The 20,546-nt window shown below is 48.7% G+C and overlaps 1 protein-coding gene and 1 long non-coding RNA gene across 2 annotated transcripts in view; both read left to right on the top strand.

The window, feature by feature from the left end:
* LOC103614812 (leucine-rich repeat transmembrane neuronal protein 4) overlaps positions 1-15,837 on the top strand; it is a 199,492-nt gene extending 183,655 nt beyond the window's left edge. Inside the window, 2 exon segments of the mRNA XM_017731499.1 lie at positions 14,470-14,545; positions 14,548-15,837. Of these exon segments, the coding sequence (XP_017586988.1) occupies positions 14,470-14,545; positions 14,548-14,687 (216 nt within the window). The 3' untranslated portion in view covers positions 14,688-15,837.
* A 211-nt stretch (positions 15,838-16,048) lies between these two features.
* Positions 16,049-20,288, top strand: LOC108446056. The gene is made up of 2 exons (XR_001861166.1): positions 16,049-17,762; positions 19,300-20,288. It is a non-coding gene; the product is annotated as an uncharacterized LOC108446056 (long non-coding RNA).
* The last annotated feature ends 258 nt before the right edge of the window (positions 20,289-20,546 follow it).

The raw sequence follows: 20,546 nt of genomic DNA, 5'->3' as shown, positions 1-20,546 counted from the left end.
GACACAATATAGGAAATAGGGAAATACTAAATATAGGAAATACTAAAGGTGGGAAAGATTTATTCCAATTGTTACATCACTCACACGTGCTGGCGGAGCAGCAAGGCCTGTCCTGCTGCTGCTGGGCATTGCTGGGAGCCCGTTTGGTGTCAGTCCTCGCAGTGTGGATGTTGTGGACGCCGTGTTCTCACCACCAGCTCTTGTGCTCCGCAGATCAGCTCCTCCTGGGCCGTCTCCATTTCCAAACACACACGGAGCCGCCGTGGCCACATGATGAGGGGAGTCATTTGGGGATAAAAGCTCTGTATTCATGTATTTAGCTTGTGGAAAAATCTGTCCCTCAATCTGTGCGAGATCTTTTTCTTGTTTGCTATTTTCCTTCTCCCACCCTTCATCTGTCACTCCTGTCTGGAGTACAAGCTCTGCAGGGCAAGGGCTCTCACTGAGCGCACGAGCGTCGGGTACCGAGAGTAGCTCCGGCTCTTGTCGAGGCCTCTGGGCACAGCAAACAGCAGATTTTGGATGATGAGAGGTTTATTTATCTTTAGATTTCTTCTCCCAGTATTTCACCCTCGTGCAGGCAGGGAGCAGGTCGGGATAGCACCTGGATCTCACGGATGAAGCAGGCGCTGGGTGTTTATTCCAGGTGTCTGTGGTGGGTGTAGAGCCAGGAAAGGGAAAGAAATTCCTCCGACGAGGGTGGGGAGGGGCTGGGACGGAACTCCCAGAGGAGCTGTGGCTGCCCCATGATCTCTGGAAGTGCCCAAGGCCAGGTTGGATGGGGCGAGGAGCACCCTGGTCTAGGAAAGGTGTCCCTGCCATGTCAGAGATGAGCTTTAAGGTCCTTCCCAACCCAAACCCTCCGGAATTCTGGGATTATCCCATGTGAACAGCTGCAGCCCCGTGTTCCACCCAGGAAGTGCTGCGCTCTGAAAACGTGGAATTCCCTGTTGGCTGATCCCTTTGGACACACTGGCATCGCCTTTCCCTTACCCAGCTTAGAAAGCACCGGAGTGGCTGGAAGCCCTTTGGTTTGTGCCTGGCTGGGTGAAAGGTTGTCCAGAGGAGCTGTCTCTCAGTGACAGATATTCCCAAACCTGGCTCCCAGGGCAGATTTTATTGTCCAGAAGGATTTTTTGAACCTTTTTCTTTCCTTTCCCCGCATCACTCCGGCTGTGCCCCAGCCCGGAGCCGGCCCGAGAGGGCAGCGGCTGCTTTTGCTCGTTAATGTTCCTCGTGCCAGGTTAGGAACGAGACCGATTTGTTTGGCTTTGCCCAAAGCCCGGAGCCCGCCCAGCGTGAGCAGCGAGCCGGCTCCGCAGTCCAGGTGCTCTGCAGCCCTCTCCTGGCTGCATCCAGGAGCGCTCAGCTGTGCGGGGAAAGCGCTTCATTCCCGGCTGGATGTGTCTGAGCTCCGCTTTCCAGAGCTGTTCCCAGGCTCCCGCTCGGATTCACGCAGCCCGGGCCGTGTGTGGCAAGGACAGCTCTGGCTCCTGCCAGCTGCTCCCGAGGGATCCTGACACCGCAGTGCCGGGGATGTTCCGGCCCGGACCAGTCCGCTGCGGCTCTCTGGGGGGACTTAGAAATGGGGCAAAACTCAGATTTTCTGCTTTCCCTCTCCACGATGAACACACAGCTCAGAGCATCTTTTTCATTATATCTTCACCATCTCGGCCGTGTATTTTCTGTGCCGAAAATTTTCTGAGATTTCACTGAATCAGGTTTGGGTTGGACAGGACCTTGAATCCCATCCAGTGCCACCTCTGCCATGGCAGGGACACCTTCCACTATCCCAGGTTGCTCCAAGCCCCGTCCAACCCGACCTTGGGCACTTCCAGGGATCCAGGGACAGCCGCAGCTTCTGTGGCAGCAGAGTTGTCTCAGGGTTGATCACTAAACCTCAGTTTCTGGTGTTTCAGTGCTCTCTCCTCTCCTGTCATACAGTGCCTGCTTCGCCAGTTGGTTTATTTGGGGCTTCTGTTTGGTTTGGGGGTTTTTTAGTGCCATCCAGACATTCCCTTCTGCTTCAAAATGCTCCCTAAACTACTGTTGCTCACTAATAATTGCCATTGTTTCATGTAACAATTGAATGGATTCGCTCAGTTCTGTAGCAGCAAAGATTGCTAAGCCCAGGATATTCCCCACCCCATCTTTGTTCCAGTTTTCTCAGGGATTCTGAAATGCCTTTACCGATGATTCCCCTGCACACTGCAACACTTGCCCAGAGGAATGAAAAAGTCATTAGTTTTCTGTGGAGTATTAGAAGAGAATTCTCTCACTGGGGAATGTCCTTGCCTGCAATGCCGGACAGTCTCACATTCATTTTCTTCTCCCTTGATCTCTGCTACACAAAGATTCTGCAGAACGTGACTGAAGCATGAAGCCCTGTTTGTGATTAATTTTTTAAGGGTGTGATTGAGCCCCTGCCCTGCCCCTCCCGCTCTCCCTGTTTGCCATTCCGGAGCGTTTGGAGCACGGTAACGATGCTGCTGTCACCTCCCTCCTTCGCCTGTCAGAGATGAGCAGTGGCAGAACGTTTGCTCTGTCACCATGAAGAGAGGCTTCAGCAACACACGGAGTTGTAGCATTCCATATCCAAGGAGCTCAGGGATTTTTAGGAGCTTGGAGTCCTCATTTGACTCTGCAGCATCTCGTTTTGACACAGGGGCGTGGGGTGAGCCACGCAGCTGTAACTACCAGGAGTATCTGCGTAGTCGGGCACCCAGGGAACCTCGGAGGTGCAGAGAGATGGGCTGCTGGGATGAGCAGTATCACCCTCAGTGGGTGAGGAATTCCTGTGCTGGGATGAGCAGTATCACCCTCAGTGGGTGAGGAATTCCTGTGCTGGGATGAGCAGTATCACCCTCAGTGGGTGAGGAATTCCTGTGCTGGGATGAGCAGTATCACCCTCAGTGGGTGAGGAATTCCTGTGCTGGGATGAGCAGTATCACCCTCAGTGGGTGAGGAATTCCTGTGCTGGGATGAGCAGTATCACCCTCAGTGGGTGAGGAATTCCTGTGCTGGGATGAGCAGTATCACCCTCAGTGGGTGAGGAATTCCTGTGCTGGGATGAGCAGTATCACCCTCAGTGGGTGAGGAATTCCTGTGCTGGGATGAGCAGCATCACCCTCAGTGGGTGAGGAATTCCCTTGCACAGTTTGTGTTCCCTGGGTTTGGCAGAGCTGGGAATGGGTTTGCTCCCAGGGTCAGGATGTGCTCCAGCCTCTCCAAGCTCTCTGCTGACTTCAGCCCATCGCCCTCAGGCAGCCCTGAGCCCAGAGCCTGCAGCCTTGGCCCCTGGCAGTGCCAGCCCCACCAGGCACCTTCCTGCCAATCTTCATCCCCATCCCTCAATTATTTTTCCTCCTTCAACATGAAACAGTCATTTCCCTCTGGCCCTGCCCTGCCCCAGCTCAGCTCCTGGTGCTGCCAGGTGCAGGGATTGTTCCTTCCTTTGGGTGGTGGTGACACAAATCCTCACCCCAATGGGAGTCCCACAGAGGAGTCACACCTCAGTACCCTTTGGAAGACCAGGGGGCTGCAGTTTCCTCCTGGCTGATGGAAGGGACACAGCCAGGAGGAGAGGGAATTCTGCTCCTGGATTCATCTTCCTGCCGCAAAGTTTTTGCCACCTCACCAATTCTTCTGCTGGGAGACAGTGGAGGCAATTAAAACCTTGGAACTTCCCAGAAATAGAACCCTGCTGGGACCTCTGGGACAAACAGGAACTCCCTCCCGTGTCCGAGCAGCCGGAGTGCCGGCGGCTTCTGGCTTCTCTCCCCCTGGAGGGAATTTCTCTCCCTGTTTCCTCAGCAGAAATTACCAACTCCTTGGACTGTGCTCAGTTCACACTCGAGATGCTTTGCTTGCCTCTCCTCCCTGAGTTTCAGATGTTCCTGCTCGGCAGCTCTGGGCGTGGAGAAGCTGCTGAGCCCAGCCGAGCCCAGCTCAGGTGGAACAGCAGCAGCAGGAGCGTCTCTGTCATTTTTCCTCCACTCATCCCTTCCTTTGACACCCATTTTCTGTAAAGAACGACCCCTTGAGATGACTGAAAAACCCCAAATTATCTGCTCGCTTAGGCCAGGACTGAACATTGAATTTCAAATCACGGCAGGGCAGGATTTTGTCCTCTTAGAGTTTGGGGCTGGATATTATTTGTATTTTTAATATTGCCTTATTAAATGGAATTAGTGCCATTTACAAATGTGGCTTTAAGCAGTTTTTAATCAAAATGGGTTGAGACTCACCTGACTACAGCCAAAACCTTTTGGGTCAGGGATAAATAGATACCGGAGAAGGAAAAATTCCCGTTTCTTTCATCCCTTTCTTCTCACACTGTTTCAGTTTTAATCACCAGTCACGACGTGCCTTGTTTATACCTTCCCATGTCTTCAGGACAAAATATTGTGCAGTTTGAGTCATGTTCCCCCTGCCTTAGGAAACACAGTTTTGTTCTCTTGATGCACAGGATCAATGCACAACTTGAAACAGTATTTAAAAACCTTCGGAGAAGCCATCAGTTCCTGGACAGCTCTTTTGCAGCCCATCAATTCTGGGCAGATCTAATGAAAAGCAGGGTTTTAATATGAGACAGAGACTTACTCCACTCATTCTACAGCACCTTCATCTTTCACCGTGGCAGCAACATTATCAGATGTTCCTATTAAATCCTGGATTTATTTTTTGGGAGTAGTGGAGGTAACAGGTTGCCATCTTTTGGATCACTGCATGGAAGAGCAACTGCACCGTTTCCTTTACTGCCATAATTCTTCTTCTGAAGGACGTGCCCCATTCCCCACATGATGCTCTGGCCCCAGATGTGAGGATGCTCCAGGCTCTGGAATACCATGGAAGGTCCAGCTCCATGGGATTTTGGGGCTGAAATGGCGGGAATTCAGCAAGCTGGGAGCGTTGAAGGTCAGGAGAATGCTCTGGGGGAGTTGTTATGGGATGCTTGACACCTGCTCTGCTCTTTCTTTGTGGTGCCTTGGGCTGGAGGCACCTTTGGCTTGGCCTGAGAGGCTGAGCTCAAACCAACTCCAGCTCTGCCATGAGTGGGGAGCACAAATTCCTGGGGGAAACAGAGCTTTAGGTGTCTAAATAAGAACTGAGTTGGCTTAAATTTTGGGAGCTCTGTGCATTTGGGCACCCAAAGACATGGAGAGGCTCCCAATGGGATTCTTTTGGACGTGGACAAGGAATTACTCCAAGGAGCTGCACCGTGTTTGAGGGACTCACTGCTGTCCCTAAGCTTTGCTGACCCCCCAGGCTTCCACCCCTATCGACTTCCATAGGAAACGATCCCAATGCACCCACAGCAATTATTAATGGCTTTCCAATTAGAATATCTGGAGAGTTTGTTTATTTGATCGGCCCTCCACGGCGGAAAATCGAAGGTTCCCGTGCATCTCACTCCGAGTTTTTCATCAGTGCGGCTTTTTGTCGGGAGCCAGACACGCCATAAAAAACAGATCAAGCCATTTAAAAGAAATATTTTGCCCAAGGAACAATAACAAGGCTTAGAAGGGTTTTTCTTCTTTCTGGGAGTTTCCTTTAGGGAAACCTTTTCATTTCCTGATTGAAAGATCAAATCTGCCCATGGAGGGAGCAGTGGGGTGTGGATGATTTTTCTCCTGATCTCTAGAAAAACACACTCAGTTAAAGAGTCCGTGGAGAGGTTCTGCTTTAAAGGGAAAGGCGTTTGTGTGATTGGAGAGAAGGATTAGGAATTTATCTGTAGGGAAGGCAAGGAAAGCTTCAAATCCAGTTCACAATGTCAGTGGAACTGTCAGGGTGACGTTCCAGGGTTTAAAAACCTGGAATGCACTCGGCAAGGGTGACCCAATAACTCATAAAATTCTCTCTTTGGTGAGGCCTCTAGATGGTTTAAAGTTGGTGAATATTTTCATCTCAAATTAGAAATTAATAGCTGCATTTTAATTCAGTTTGTATTAAATTGACCAATTTTATGAAGTATTATATAATCCCATAGATTCCTAAATTGCTTATTAGCAAGATATGCAATTTCTTGGGTTAATCTGCCTCTAATCACATCTAACACAATGATGTTTGTTTCATTCCTGTAGCTATCAATTATCAGTAGCCTTTTAATGAACTACAAATAAACCTTTAATAGGGCCTGGAGAGGGAACTGGGGGCCGCAGCATCTTTGTCCCGTGTCTCCTGTCTGTTGTTTCTCTACATTTTCTGTACCAAGGCCTCTCTTCTGTCAGTCCATGCCAATTTTGGGATCCCTTTTCCACAGAAATACAAGACTTGAATAAGATTCATGATCTTTTTGTAGAATTTAGGCTCCAAATTTCCACTGACACCAACTTTTTTCACTAGGACGTGGTCTGAGACCTGCCAAAACAACCTTTTGCCTCCAGCTTAGATTTTTATAAGGAACAGGTTTCCGTTCCATACATTGAAGAAGCCAGCCTGTGCCCAACCCCATCACCCTGCAAAATATTCCAGGCTTGGCTCCAAAGACCGTGATTTAATCTTCGGACTGGCAGGATCCAAGTCTAAGTGAGTGGAGCTCAGGGTGGGACATGGAATCGCAGAATCCTGGGATGGTTTGGGTGGGAAGGGACCTTAAAATCATCTCATTCCAACCCCTTGCCATGGGCAGGGACACCTCCCACTCTCTCAGGCTGCTCCAAGCCCAGTCCAGCCTGGCCTTGGACAGCTCCAGGGATGGCAATGGATACAGGATGCCCATAGGATCAATTTGTGGAATTATTACAGGTGGGCATTAGCATAAGGCAAGGGAAAACAGCCTGCAGAGAAGGGAAGCCAAGGAGAAGTTGGGCTTTATTTAAGACAGGCTTAACTCTGTAAAGCACTTGGACTTACATTCCACTTTGTGTGTGTGTGCACAAGCACTCAAGAGATCAGGAACTGCTCCATCCCCGAGGAACTGACCAGGAACTGCCCCATCCCCGAAGAACTGACCAGGAACTGCCCCATCCCTGTGGAACTGACCAGGAACTGCCCCATCCCTGAGGAACTGACCAGGAACTGCCCCATCCCTGCAGAACTGACCAGGAACTGCCCCATTCCCAAAGAACTGCCCAGGAACTGCCCCATCCCCATGGAACTGATCAGGAACTGCCCCATCCCTGCAGAACTGACCAGGAACTGCCCCATTCCCAAAGAACTGCCCAGGAACTGCCCCATCCCCGAAGAACTGACCAGGAACTGCTCCATCCCCATGGAACTGATCAGGAACTGCCCCATCCCCATGGAACTGACCAGGAACTGCCCCATCCCCGTGGAACACCAGCCCTTGGTGGACGTTCAGCAGGCTGTCCTGGATTTCCTGGAGAAAACTGGCAGATGTTTGGTGTTCCTTGTGGAACTGCTGACTTTGGGGCAGTGGCTCAGTGCTTCCAGCCTGAAGCTGCCACCTCCTCCCTCAGTGCCAGGGGCAGCTGCAGAGACCGGGGATGTGATTTGGGAGGACAGAAGAGCGAGGAGACACAGCCACGGATTCTGAGCGGCGGGAAGGAAATTGGAGGTGAGATTGCAGGAGGTTGATTGTGGGAATTGCACCTCCAGTTCCAGCTCCCCAGAGCTCCTGCTCCACCCTTTGTGCCTAACGGAGGCACCAGCCCCAGGTGGAGCTCCCCGTGGGCTCTGCAGCTCTCAGAAAACCTGGGCTAATTAAGGAGCTTGAAGGCTTTCACCTAAAACTGCAGCTGGCAGATTTCCTGAGCTGCTCAGATGTCCCAGGGACAGCTCCGTGACAGCAGAGCTCACAAACCCTCATCAGAGCCGAGCGCTCCAACACCCAAGTGCCGAAACGTTTTAATAAACGAGATTTTGATTTTTTTTTTTTATCAATATGAGCATTACCTGAGGAAACACAGACTGCAGAACAAAAGGCCTGTTCCAAAAAGCAGCCAGGCACTTCTGTGTTTGTTCCAAGTGGAAGCAGAACACACAGACCCACTCATATTTCAGCACCGAGCTCAGAGCCTGCGTTTGTCCCTCGGAATGGGTTTGATGGGAATGTTTGATGAGGCAGTTTCCTGAACAGGGATATTTTTCTGCACTGACTCCAAAGGGATGTTCCAGGACTGTTGCCTGTGATTTTTCAGCGGCGGGAAATGCGCTGGAATTGTTTATCCCAGCTCTGTCTGCCTAATGTGCCCAATCAATCTGTCTCTGAGGTGAAGCCGCGTGCTCCGCTAATCGCCGTGCTACCACTGAACATCTTGCTTATTTTTACTCTAAATTATGATCGGCTTGGAAATGAACTCTGAATTTGATTTATCAACAGCTCTGATGCTAATTCACCAATGAAGTCATGGTGCTCTGAGACTAAATATTAGCACTAATGAGAAAACATCGCTTCCACGTTTTGTAACTCCGAGTTTCCCCTGCACATGGACAGCTCCTAAAGTTGCGTGTAATTAATTCATGTAATCATTAACTGGGCAAGCACTTCCACAGGAATCATCTTACCTGGATTAGAGATTACCAGCAAATGTGAAACCAGGCGATGTTCAACTACCAGAGAATATCCATGCTGCATTTTTATTGTTCAAAAAGGGCAACGTGTCCCCTGTGAGGCAGGGCTGGCTGTCCCATGGCAGCTCCCAGCAGGAGGGATGGAGCAGGTGCTGAGTTTTCCACCCAGGGTGTTCCTCCTCTTTGAAAACAGAGGCACCAGAATGGAAGGGTTTGAATTGCAGGGTCCAGACAGTGCCTGGATAAAGCCAAGGTGTCCAGACTGACACAGCTGAGACAGTCTGGGACTCAAACATGCATCATTTCCCTTGCCAGGATCCGGGGTTTAGGCTCCTGTGACAGCGTGAGCCTTTGCACCATCTCCTTTCAGGGATAAAATAAACTCCACTCCATCCAAACTTCTCCCCAGAGACTGCTGAGCTTGCCAGTCCTTGCACAGATTACACTCCTGTCTCCTGCTGGGAATGCTGGCAGTGAGTCACGCAGACACCCATGGCCATTCCTGTGTCTCCACAAAGACTTTCCTGCTCTGCAGGACAATGGATGGGGAGGGATCCTTCTTCCAAACTGAGCATAAAGAACAAACTCATCATATTTCCAGCACGGAAAAGAACTGTTCCCAAAACCCAGGCAGCCAAATTTTGATTTATCGAACACCAGGGAATTGTTTCAGCCCGAGATGGGTGATTGGGTCTGGCTGGAGTGATTCTGGGTGAGGCAGAGTTCATCTCTGCCTGATCCTCGAGGAGTTTTCCCTGCAGTGAGGCTGCTGCTGTGGGCACAGAGGGAAATACTGGAGCAGGAGCTGCAGATGGTCCAAGAACTCAGTATTCCCTCCTGGAATTGCTTGATAGGGAGGTGCCACATCCTAGAGATCACATTGGTCTGGACTCCAGCTTGTCTGAGGTGTCCTGTTGGGAGGCAGAGCAAGGAATTAAGAATGGGTGAGAGTGTTTAACAAAGTAGAGGTGAGAGAGAAGCACTCTGGAAATGAGGCCACTCGGTGCTCACTCAGACCCCAGCCCAAATCCTTTATAGCTCCCTGCTTCCAGTGGAAATAGGGCGAGGTTATGTCCCTACTGCTGTGCTTTCCAAGCTCCAGAATAAGGATTTTTATTGATGTTTGGCTAAAAATCTAGGGTTTGATGGCTGCACCTACAAAAAACAGAAGTCCAGGCTAAATTCTAATCTCTGACTAGTTTTAATAGAACTTTCGTGTGTGACAATCACAGCTAATTAACTCCCAGGTATTTTCAACCTAAGTAAAACTGCTGGTAAAATTCAGTGCAGTGTCAAAGGAATGTAAAAGACAAAGAATCCAAACTGCAGTGTGGGTCTGTGGATTTGGATGTTTGGATGCTTGAGGGTTGAGCTGAACATCGGTAGTGGCTGGCAGAGGAAAAGTGGGCAGGGGGTGTTGGGAAACACCTTTCCAATGCAGGCCAGAACCTCCCTGAATTTCGGGTGACACCTTTCCAATGCAGGCCAGGATCTCCCTGAATTTCAGGTGACACCTTTCCAATGCAGGCCAGGATCTCCCTGAATTTCGGGTGACACTTTTCCAATGCAGGCCAGAACCTCCCTGAATTTCGGGTGACACCTTTCCAATGCAGGCCAGGATCTCCCTGAATTTCAGGTGACACCTTTCCAATGCAGGCCAGGATCTCCCTGAATTTCGGGTGACACTTTTCCAATGCAGGCCAGAACCTCCCTGAATTTCGGGTGACACCTTTCCAATGCAGGCCAGAACCTCCCTGAATTTCGGGTGACACCTTTCCAATGCAGGCCAGGATCTCGCTGAATTTTGGGTGACACCTTTCCAATGCAGGCCAGGATCTCCCTCAATGTCAGGTAGCTCCAGCAACTCCAGTTGGTTTTGAGGGGAGCACTTGTGCTCCAGCAAAGCTGCTGAGCTGGGAACCTCTCCAGTGTCGCTTGGACTGTGACAGGGAGGATTTGCATTCCTTAAATTTCCACCGCTAAATCTTTTGTCTTCCTCCCGTGGCTGGGGATTTATGTAAATTGTGCTCGTAACAGGAGCTCTGGCTGAAGTGTGTGGCTGCTTGGATGCAACATTTATTATGTTTAGAGTGGAGATCTGTGGGGTGTGGGCTTGAGAAGTCAATACTGGGAAACTAATCCAGGCCTAGAGCCCAAACCCGCCCGAACACTCACAGCTCTCACAGGGGAATTACTCCAGACTTTGCTTAATTAACTCTTTGCAGCTTTGGCTAGAATAATGAAATCATCATGGAATGGGTTGGGTGGGAAGGGACCTCAAAGCCCATCCAGTGCCACCCCTGCCATGGGCAGGGACACCTCCCACTGTCCCAGGCTGCTCCAGCCTGGCCTTGGGCACTTCCAGGGATCCAGGGGCAGCCACAGCTGCTCTGGGAATTCCATCCCAGCCCCTCCCCACCCTCTCAGGGAAGGACGGACAGTGTGGCAGAGAATTCTACCTGGTGCACATATGGGCTAAACCCTAAATGTTCATCGTGTGTCGGTGACTTTGGAGCTCATTCTCATGCTGATTTGTGTTTTCCTGCCACAAAAACTTTTAGTACTTCAGGAAAGGATTGGGCAGTGCTGATTTGAAAAATTAAAATGGGAATGAAAGAGAAAAATTAAATACAAAATTTTCAGAAAATGCTCTGAAGAGATACATCAGCCCAGAGCAGCTGTGGCTGCCCCTGGATCCCTGCAAGTGCCCAAGGCCAGGGTTTGGAGCACCCTGGGACAGTGGGAGGTGTCCCTGCCCGTGGCAGGGGTGGCACTGGGTGGGCTTTAAGGTCCCTTCCCACCCAAACCATTCCAGGTTTCCATGTTAAATCCCTCCAGGGATGGGGACTCCACCACCAGCCTGTTCCAGTTCTTGAGGACACAATCCCAGGGCTGTATTTATTTGTCTGGAATTTTTGTATTTATTTCTCTGGAATTTTTTCTGCTATTTTTTGTTTGGTTGTTGTTTTTTGTTTTTTGTCTCTTGGAGCCCAAAGCAGCTGAAAAGGCCCAGCTTAGGCCACAGCCAGGTTGTTTTAGTCCCTGCACAAATAGCCCTCACCTCAAAGAGCTCCAGACTCCAAGGACAAGCAGGGGCAGGACTGAAGCTTCTCATTTTCCAGCTCATAAAATGACTTGTGCAAGGTCACATCTGAGTGTCTCAGGTATTAGTTCCATAGCAGGAGTGAAAGAAAAAAGAAATTACCTCAGAAGCTGGAACAAAAACACTTCTAAAATTAATTCTCTGCAGCTTAGATGATTTCGAATATGTTTTGTTGATCTCTGAATCTGTAAAAATAGAATAGTAACAGCTTTGTGTAGAGTGAGCAGCATCATCAGGGTTTTCCATCGTTTCACGGGATGAGTGCTGGTACAGCTGTCCCCACGTTTGCAGCAGTTTCCACCATCAAGGCTGTGTCCTGGAAAAGCTTTGGGGGCTCAGGTGTCACCTGTGGTCACCTCGGTGTAAATAAAACCGATCCCTCGTGTCTTCCTGCAAACGCAAAGTTATCTTCCGGGGAAGGACAGGGCTCTTTGTGGGACAGTCCTGGGCTCCTCTCTTTGACCAGGAAGGTTTGAATCGTTCTTGTGGTGTTTTCTTGATTCCAGAGGCATCCTAAGGGCTGTCAGGGGTGCCAGGGGCTGGTGGCATCTCTGCCTTCAGTCTTTACCAAGGACAGAGCTTCCCACAGTCATTTGACACCATTATTTCTTTAATTTCCCTTAGTGAAACCCAGGTCCCAAAAGAGGAAGAGGAAGAGCAGCGCGAGGGCCAGGCCTGAGAACCCCTTGCTGGGCCTCCTTATCCTAAAAAAGCTCTACAGATTAACCTGCAACATCCTGATTTTATTTAAGCTGCAAATTCACCTGATCCACCTGTTCTATTTTTTACACTGATAAAGAACATCCACCCTCCCTCCACCCAGCGACCCTTACTGCTGTGATTTATATGTGCACAGACCTTGGAAGTGAAAATTAGCGAGAGATTCTATAATGCCACTGGAAAAGGGCTGCAAACCCCGTGTTTATCACTTTTTAGGGATGTTGTGGAGATCCCAATCCCTCTGACTCCGTTTGGAGCTCGCAGTCAGGCCTCAGGTGCTTAATGGGCTGTGTGTTATTGCTGCCGAGGCAGGACCTCCATCCCTCAGCTCTGCACAACACAAACAGTCCTTGGCTTTTATGGAATCATAAAGAGCTGCCTTAAAGCTGAGGCCAAACTCCGGCCTGACAGGAACTGGCACAGATATTGCTCTATCCAAGGGGACATCCAGGGTCTTGTGGATCCACTCGTGAGCACAGTTGTCCCACCAAATTCCCCCCAGCAGCTTGTCCTCCGCATCCCTGCTGCTCAGCTGGCATGTCAAATCATATTCGCAGCTGAATTCCAGCTCTTGGAAGGATTTTGGGATCTCTCCAGCGTTCTGCAGGGGATCCACATCAAGAGGAACTCTGACCCTGCAAAAGTTCCCAATTAGCCTCAATGCCTTTGCTTTTTCCATGCTTTTTCGGGATGAAGAGCACCGGGCAATGAAAATTTGGGAGAAATTAGCTCTGTGGTTTTCACTTAAAGTTCAGCCTGGAAAATCAAAAGGCATTTGTTCCAAGATTGGATTATGTGTAGGATATCTCCAGCTATAATGAGCTCAGGTTTGCTGGCAGCGTTAGAATCAACTCTCGCCTCTCTCTCTCCTGCCGTGTGTGTTTTTCTCCCTCAGAGCATATTTCTTTCGACTTGATCAGCTCATCTCTTGCAGATGATAAAATTATCTGCAAAGATTTGTATCTGATGTTGTGCCATAAATCATATTTAGTCGTAGGATTAACATTTGCAAGCGTAGAATATTTATGGAAGGAAAAAAAAAAGGAAAAAGCAGGTGGGGGGCTGGCAGTTTCTGAGGATTTACATAAGGGAGAGCTGGGATTCAGGATGGATCTGGCAGCGTTTGGAAATACATTTGTACGAGGTGTGGATGTGCTCAGCTCTGGTGAGCAGCAGTGGAGCTGCTTTCATTGTGTTTATCTTGGGGAGGCTGGAAGATAAAGAACGTAGGGAATCGTGACCTTGGGTGAGCAGCTTTGTCCTGGCAGCAATAAACAGATGTTCCAGCTGTGCTGGCACCAAGGAATAACCCGTGTTCCAGCTGTGCTGGCACCACCCCGCTGCCAGCTGGGTCTGCCTTTGATATTCCCAGGCTGGTCTGGGCACTCCGGAAATGCTCAGCTCCTCTCCAGGCGCTGGAAAAAGGGGACAGTTTTTGGGAGCTGCTGGCTTTACAAACCCCTTGGTTTGTTCTTCAGAGCCAGGTTGTCCAAGAGAGCCAGAATGGAGCAGTCTGAACATCTGCCCACACACTGGGAAAGGGAGGCAGAGCAGCTCCCTCTGCTCTGGCTCCAGCACTGCCAGGTGGGAGATCCATCCAGGAGTGGGGACCCATAGCACAGACCGCGGAATCCTGGAATGGTTTGGGTTGGGAGGGACCTTAAAATCATCCCATTCCACCCCTGCCATGTGCAGGGACACCTCCCTCTATCCCAGGGTGCTCCAGCCCGGCCTTGGGCACTTCCAGGGATCCAGGGGCAGCCACAGCTGCTCTGGGAATTCTATCCCAGTCCCTTCCCACCCTCTCAGCCAGGAATTCCTTCCCAATATCCCATCCATCCCTGCCCTCTGGCAGTGTAAAACCACCATCCATATAAAGAGTCCCTCTCCCTCCTTTTTATCAGCCCCTTGAGGCACTGGAAGAGGCTCTAAGATCCCCCTGGAGCATTTCCTCCTCCAGGCTGAACAACTGCAGCTCTTCCAGCCTGGCAGTGCTGCTCCAGAGGGACCTGAATGTGCTGCAGGGAGCTGGGAACCCTCCGGGGTTTCTCCTGTGGGCTGATCCCGGGGGGTTGAGGCCGCGTTGGGATTTCTGGTGATGCTGCACGAACACGAGGCTCAGCCCGGTGCTGACGGTTGCTGTTCTTTGGTCCCGTTTTTTGGTGCAGGTCCCTCACCACATGAAGACTTTACCCTACTACAGCTACGACCAGCCCGTGATCGGCTACTGCCAGGCCCGCCCCGCCACGTGAACAAGGGCTACGAGACGGTGTCCCGGGAGCAGGCGGAGACCTCCAACCTGGACCTGGGCCGGGACCGCAGCTTCATTGCCACCATCGCGCGCTCCGCCGCCCCCGCCATCTACATCGAGAGAATACCCAACTAACACGAAGCCACCTCCGGGGGACAGCTCTGGGAGGGACCTTTCGTCTGGGAGGAGACCAGGCAAGGCGCTAAAACCCCACCATTCCAGCGGCAAACGTTCCGAGGGCAGGGGATGGTCGCGGCCTCCGCGCACCGCGAACGCCGGCGTGCGGAACACACGCCGAGAACTTCAGGATTTTCTTTGCTTTAAACTTTCAAACAAATTCCTCAATGTAAATATTAAAGAGAGAGATTGTCGAGTTCTTATTAAAAAGAACAACAACAACAACAACAACAACAAATAGATTTCACTCTAGCTACATAAAGGGATGGATTAAGAGTTTTGTTTGTATATTTGATTTTTCTACATTGCACGGTTCCAGGGAAGGAGAACCACAGGTAAAAATAAATGGGGTGGGGAGGGCGAGGCTCTGGGGAGGGTCAGCCATGTTCCCTTATTAAGTGTTTATTACAAAGATCCGTTGACTATTTTTGTTCTTTTTAAACCAACAAAAGATAGCTCTATATTTTGTTTTTTCCTTTCGGGGATTGGTTTTTTGGGTTGGGTTTTTTTTTTTTGGTTGTTTTTCAAGTGGTCGAGCATTAATATTTCAACCTTCAGACATGGGCATTAAAGCTTATGTTGAACCAAAAGGACCTTGGCAATTGATGCAGCAGAAACAAAGAAACTCGGGTGCATGTACATTTAAGACACAGGCTGTACACTATGGAGGGGGCTTTTGATTTTTTATCTTCATTGTGCTTCATTGTTGACACTCTAATACCTTTTCGGGCTCTAAAAAAAAGGGGGAAATACTGCAACGGAGTCACGACTCAGATTTCCAGGCCAGTGGTGCTTGTTAAGCAAAATTCACGGACGTTTGGGAACCAAAATGGAAGTGAAGCGCTTGAAACGAATCAGAAGGAAAATCTTTTAAAGAGCATTTAGTGCAACTCACTGGCTGACACAATTTCTAAAACACAGCAGAATGTGTAACGTTGTTTTTTGGTTTGGGTTTTGGTTTTGGTTTGGTTTTTTTAATTAATTATTATGATCAGTTAGTTTTTGTGTAGTTTTTATCAATAAAATGACAACAACAAACAACAACAAAAAAAAGTGATGGAAAAAAAAATAAACATATTATTTTGTGGTTGGGACACCACAGCCAAGCTACTGTTTGAATGATTTCTCTGGGTGTGGGACGTGGGGACTCCGTGGACAGAGGGGACAACGCTGGGTCCTGTTTCTCCCCCCTTGGAAGGAAATCAGGGAATTGTTCTGAATTTAAACAACCTGAGTCTGGAGAAGCTCAATTTATTTGGTTTGTCTGAAAAAAGAGGTGGTTTGGGGCCTGGGGGAGGGGAATAGAGGAAAAACAACTTTCTTTTTTAACTAAAAGTTGGGTTTTTAATCAGAAGAGAGGTTTTTCATCTGCAAACCTGAACTGGAGCTAATCCAACTCAGATCAGAACACAAGGGATGAGTTTTTATCTGGAGGGGGAATAACACATCAACAACATTTAGGATAGAATGCATTTGGTGATTATTTCAAGTATTTCTTTGGGTGTGTTATGAGAAATCTTGGCCACAAGGATGAATGAGTTCCTGCAAGCGCTGAGTGCTGTCTCATAGATACAATATTCTATTGTCTCCTGTGTTTCTCACCTGGAAAAGTGATTTATTTTTCCCTGGAAGGCAAGGAAGGATGTGGGTGAATGTGCTGGGCTGCGCAGGGAGGTGTGGACACACGGAGTCAATGTGATGCATGGAAGGTAATGCATTTAGAATTAAATGTTGGGCGGGAAATAAAGAGCAAATGGAGTGAAAATCCAGGTGAGGAGCTTGCAGATCAGATCTCCTGAGATCTGCCAGCCTTGGCAGTGCCACGGATGGAGGGAAAAAGCTGCTCCAAACACTTCAAATGGAGTTTGAAACACTGACCCATGGAGCTGAAAATGGAAGAGCTTCCATCCATTCCTGGTAGCTCCAGGTCAGCAGGAGGATGCATTCCAAGAAATATCCAAAGGGGAATAGCATTCCCATGCTCCTGAAAGATGAGAATGGAAATATTTTTATTGTCAGGATCATTAATATGATTAATTAGCAGTTGTATAATCCAGGTTCAATTTTTAAGAGGATCATTCTGTGTCTGCCAGGACCCAGGAAGGAAATGTCACCCAGAAATATTCATTGTCTTGGTGTGTTTTTCCTTAACCCCCCACCTGCTGGGCATGTGGATATTGGAGAATATATTGTTTATTTTTTAATTCCACTTATAATTGTCTTGAATGCAGCTTCCCCTTGTGCTCTGGGAAAAGCTCCTGAAGAGAATCCTGAAAATTAAACAAACTCCCCCTTTTTCATGTCCTTATTTCAAAATAACCTAATTTTAGCATCGATTTGGAGGATGTTTGGAACTGACATTAGATTACAGATTTTCTTGGCAATTAGTGGGAATTGTGGGAACAAAATAAACTGTGGGCTCAGTCTCTGGGTGAATTCGTGGTTTTCTGCCTGAAATGTTGCCGGGTTTCCTCTGTTTATACCCTGATGCCAGTTTGGGTAAGAACCCCATAACTCCTGTTTGTATCCTTAAAAATTAAGGAGAAAAAGCTCCAAGAATGAGTTGAAGGCTGAAGTTAAACCTTCCTCAAGTGCTAAAGGTCCTGAGGAGCCAAAAATTTGTGTCCTGGATTGCTCTGGATCAAAGCAGAAGCCATTGGACCGAGCTCAAGTGATCAGACCAAAAGGGCTCTTTACAAGCTGATGGGGGGCTCCAGATTTAACAAAAATTGAAATTTTAACTCTCCTGCCTGCAATTAAAGCCAAAGAAATTTATATAAAATTTGCTCTTCGTCCATTATTCCAGAAGCCAAGATTAATGTGTTGACCTCCAGCCTTTTGTTATGAGTTTTATATTTGTTGTTTTGTTTTTAAAGTGTCGGTTCCTGGATTCATGTGATTCTCTTGCACCTTCAGCTTCAATCCGTGTCCCAACTCTCCTTAGGGAAGGTCTTTCTACTCCTCTTCACACAGCTCTGGTGAGGGAAGTGGCTGCTCTGCAAGGGAGGATGGAGAAACTCGCCAGATCTCCAGGTAAGACCCCAAAATTAAACTTTGATGCTGTTCCCAGGGATTCCTCTCCCAGCAAACAGCAAAAGGGGCGTTAATGAAGGGGCCTCGCTTTGGTGGCACCACGGAGGTCACAGAGCCCCCAGAGGAGCTGCTGAGCTGTGAGCTCCATGCTCTGCAAAAAAACAGCAACCGATGGGACCAAATACCAGGTTTTTGGAAGACTTTTTGGGAAAATTGGCTCCTGCTTTTCTCCCTCACTCAAAACCATCTTCCAGCTGTCCATGGGGCACTGAAATTCCCCTGTCCTGGGAATGCTGGGGTGGGATCTGCATCCCAGAGGCTGTCCCAGCCCTTCTCCTGTTCAGAGTTATTTCCAAGGCTGGCAATATTTCGCTGTGAGATTTGAAAATCTTTCGGAATAAGCTGCCCTTTTCCGTAATGAATTGCAAGTGTTCCGAAGATTGATAAACACAATTTCATCCTGACTCCCTACTGGAAAAAGTCCCTGAAGGAATTTGGCACGTTGGCCATGGCAAATCTAGTGCTTTTATAGATATTTTCAAGCTGCATGAAGATTTAAGGGTCTAATGCAGTGTGTATTGAAAGTTATTAATTTTGGGGTGGTTTTGGCTCCTTTAAATGTCACTTGTCACTTTTAAAGCTGTAGAATGGAAGGGGGGGTTGGTGGGGCTGTGAGTCCATCAAGCTGGAACCTTGCCTTAAATTAAGAAAAATAAATTACCTGTCTGATATTAATGCCTTCCTCATAAGAGTGGGAGCAATAAAGAAGGCTCAGACTGACTTGGAGTTTGGGCTTGTCGGAGGGCAGGAATTAAGATCTTTCCTTGATCCCCAGAAAATGGAGGAACACAGATTTCAGGGACACACCAGCCATTCCTCAGGGCAAGGGCAGGAAATGTTCTGATCCCCGCAGACCCTGCTCGTCACTGGGAAGAGGAGACTTGAGTATCTTGATTTTAAAAAGTGTCATTACCAGTGGCGAATAAGAATAAAGCAGCCCCTTTTGGGGGAGAAGCTGCAGTTGCCCCATACCTGGAAGTGTCCAAGGCCAGGTTGGACGGGGTTTGGAGCAACCTGGGATAGGGGCAGGTGTCCCTGCAAGGGGTTGGAAATGGATTTTTCAGGTCCCTTCCAACCCAAACCATTCCATGATTCTCTGATTAAAAACATTTCAGCCTGACCCCACACTGTGAGGGTTAAACAGAAAACCTCAGAAGGGTCAATAAGGAAATCCCTGGAAGTGCCCAAGGCCAGGCTGGAGCACCCTGGGACAGTGGGAGGTGTCCCTGCCCATGGCAGGAGTGGCACTGGGTGGGCTTTAAGGCCCTTTCCCACCCAAAACATTCCAAGGTTCTGTGATCCCATGAATTATTTAGGTGACTTCAACAATTAACTGAGCAATATCTTTATATAATTTAATGTTTATCAAAGTTGCAGGATTGAACTACAGGTAAGACAAGTTCTCTAAACAGGCACAATTAAACTGCCAAGTCCATCCACGCTTCTTTTAGTAATTTCTGGAATTTTTTTCCTCCAGGATTTACCCAGAATTGGGCAGGAAAGGAACAGAGTCATTCCAAACTCAGCAGCAGCACCTGCAAGGCAGCCTTGAGTAAGTCAGGAGTTACTGCCTCTCCCCCAGGTGAGGTGCAGGTGCTCAGCTGCCACCTGGCCGGGGAGCAGATCCCGTTCCTGTGGCATTCCTATGGAACTGTGGGAAAAGAGTGGAGCAGGGGCCCTGCAGGAGCTTGGGGGGTCCTGCTGCCTCACCTCTGTGGAGTCTCTGCTTTACTGGGACACTTCAGGAATGCATTTAACTCTTCCATTCCTTCCTGGCTGTAAGTGGGAGCTTTCCAAGGCCGAGCCTACACCTTAAACCCAGCTCTTTGCAAGCTTGGTCTCGGTGACAACTTTTGGTGTGAGTGAGACAGAAATCAGTGACAAAGTCAAACCAGGCTCTGTGCCTGCCCCCCTCCCCTGCCACCCCCCAGTGATATTTTGTGTATTAAAAAGGCAAAGGAAAATCAAGTTGATAAGGCACAAACTCCAGCAGCTCGTGACTTTCAATCAGTGCCTCGGGCTCCCCAGTGCTCTGGAGGGCTCTCGTTGCTAAAAGGGTGTGCTCGGAACAGCAGGATCCAGGGCATCTTGAGAGGCTGATGAAGGAGGGAAAAGAAAGCATTTTCCTCCCAAATTCTCCTGAGATTTAGGGTTGAAAGAGAGGGCAGGTTGGCAAACACAGTGATGTCAGTGTTCTGCTGGGATAGAGAATGTGGTCACAATACTTTAGAGCGAAATACATCATAAAAGTCATGTCATAAAATCATAGAATGGCCTGGGATGGAAAATCCCTTTTAAACTCCTCGTGTTGGACAAAGGGAGCAACACTCCCATAAACTGTTGATGATATTCAAGTTGTAATTTATAAACAGTCTCCTCAAACATTGTGGTATTTGCAATGTATTTATATCATATTATGTAAGATAAATGGCTGGCAAACATTCATAAAGTATTTATTGGACATGCCACTGTTTGTTCAGTGATTTATAAATCAATGCTGGAAAATGGGAAGTGGTGGCAGAGTTTCAGATAAATTCGTTGCAAAATATTTGCTGTGCATCAATAATTCTGATATTAATTAGTTTAGGCTTTATCTGCAAGTGCCTTGGGAATGATTTACAGTTCACTTTCTCTCCAGCCCCATGCTTGAGGGGCTGGAATTCCTGCTCAGGCTGGGGCCAGGCCTGGCTGTTCACAGTCCCAGTTCTGCCCAGAGCTGGATCT

Source organism: Corvus brachyrhynchos, unplaced genomic scaffold (genome assembly GCF_000691975.1).
Source record: "Corvus brachyrhynchos isolate BGI_N302 unplaced genomic scaffold, ASM69197v1 scaffold150, whole genome shotgun sequence".
In the NCBI taxonomy this organism is placed as follows: domain Eukaryota; kingdom Metazoa; phylum Chordata; class Aves; order Passeriformes; family Corvidae; genus Corvus; species Corvus brachyrhynchos.
The sequence above is the reverse complement of the archived record's forward strand: the minus strand, read 5'-3'. Positions and strand labels throughout refer to the sequence as shown.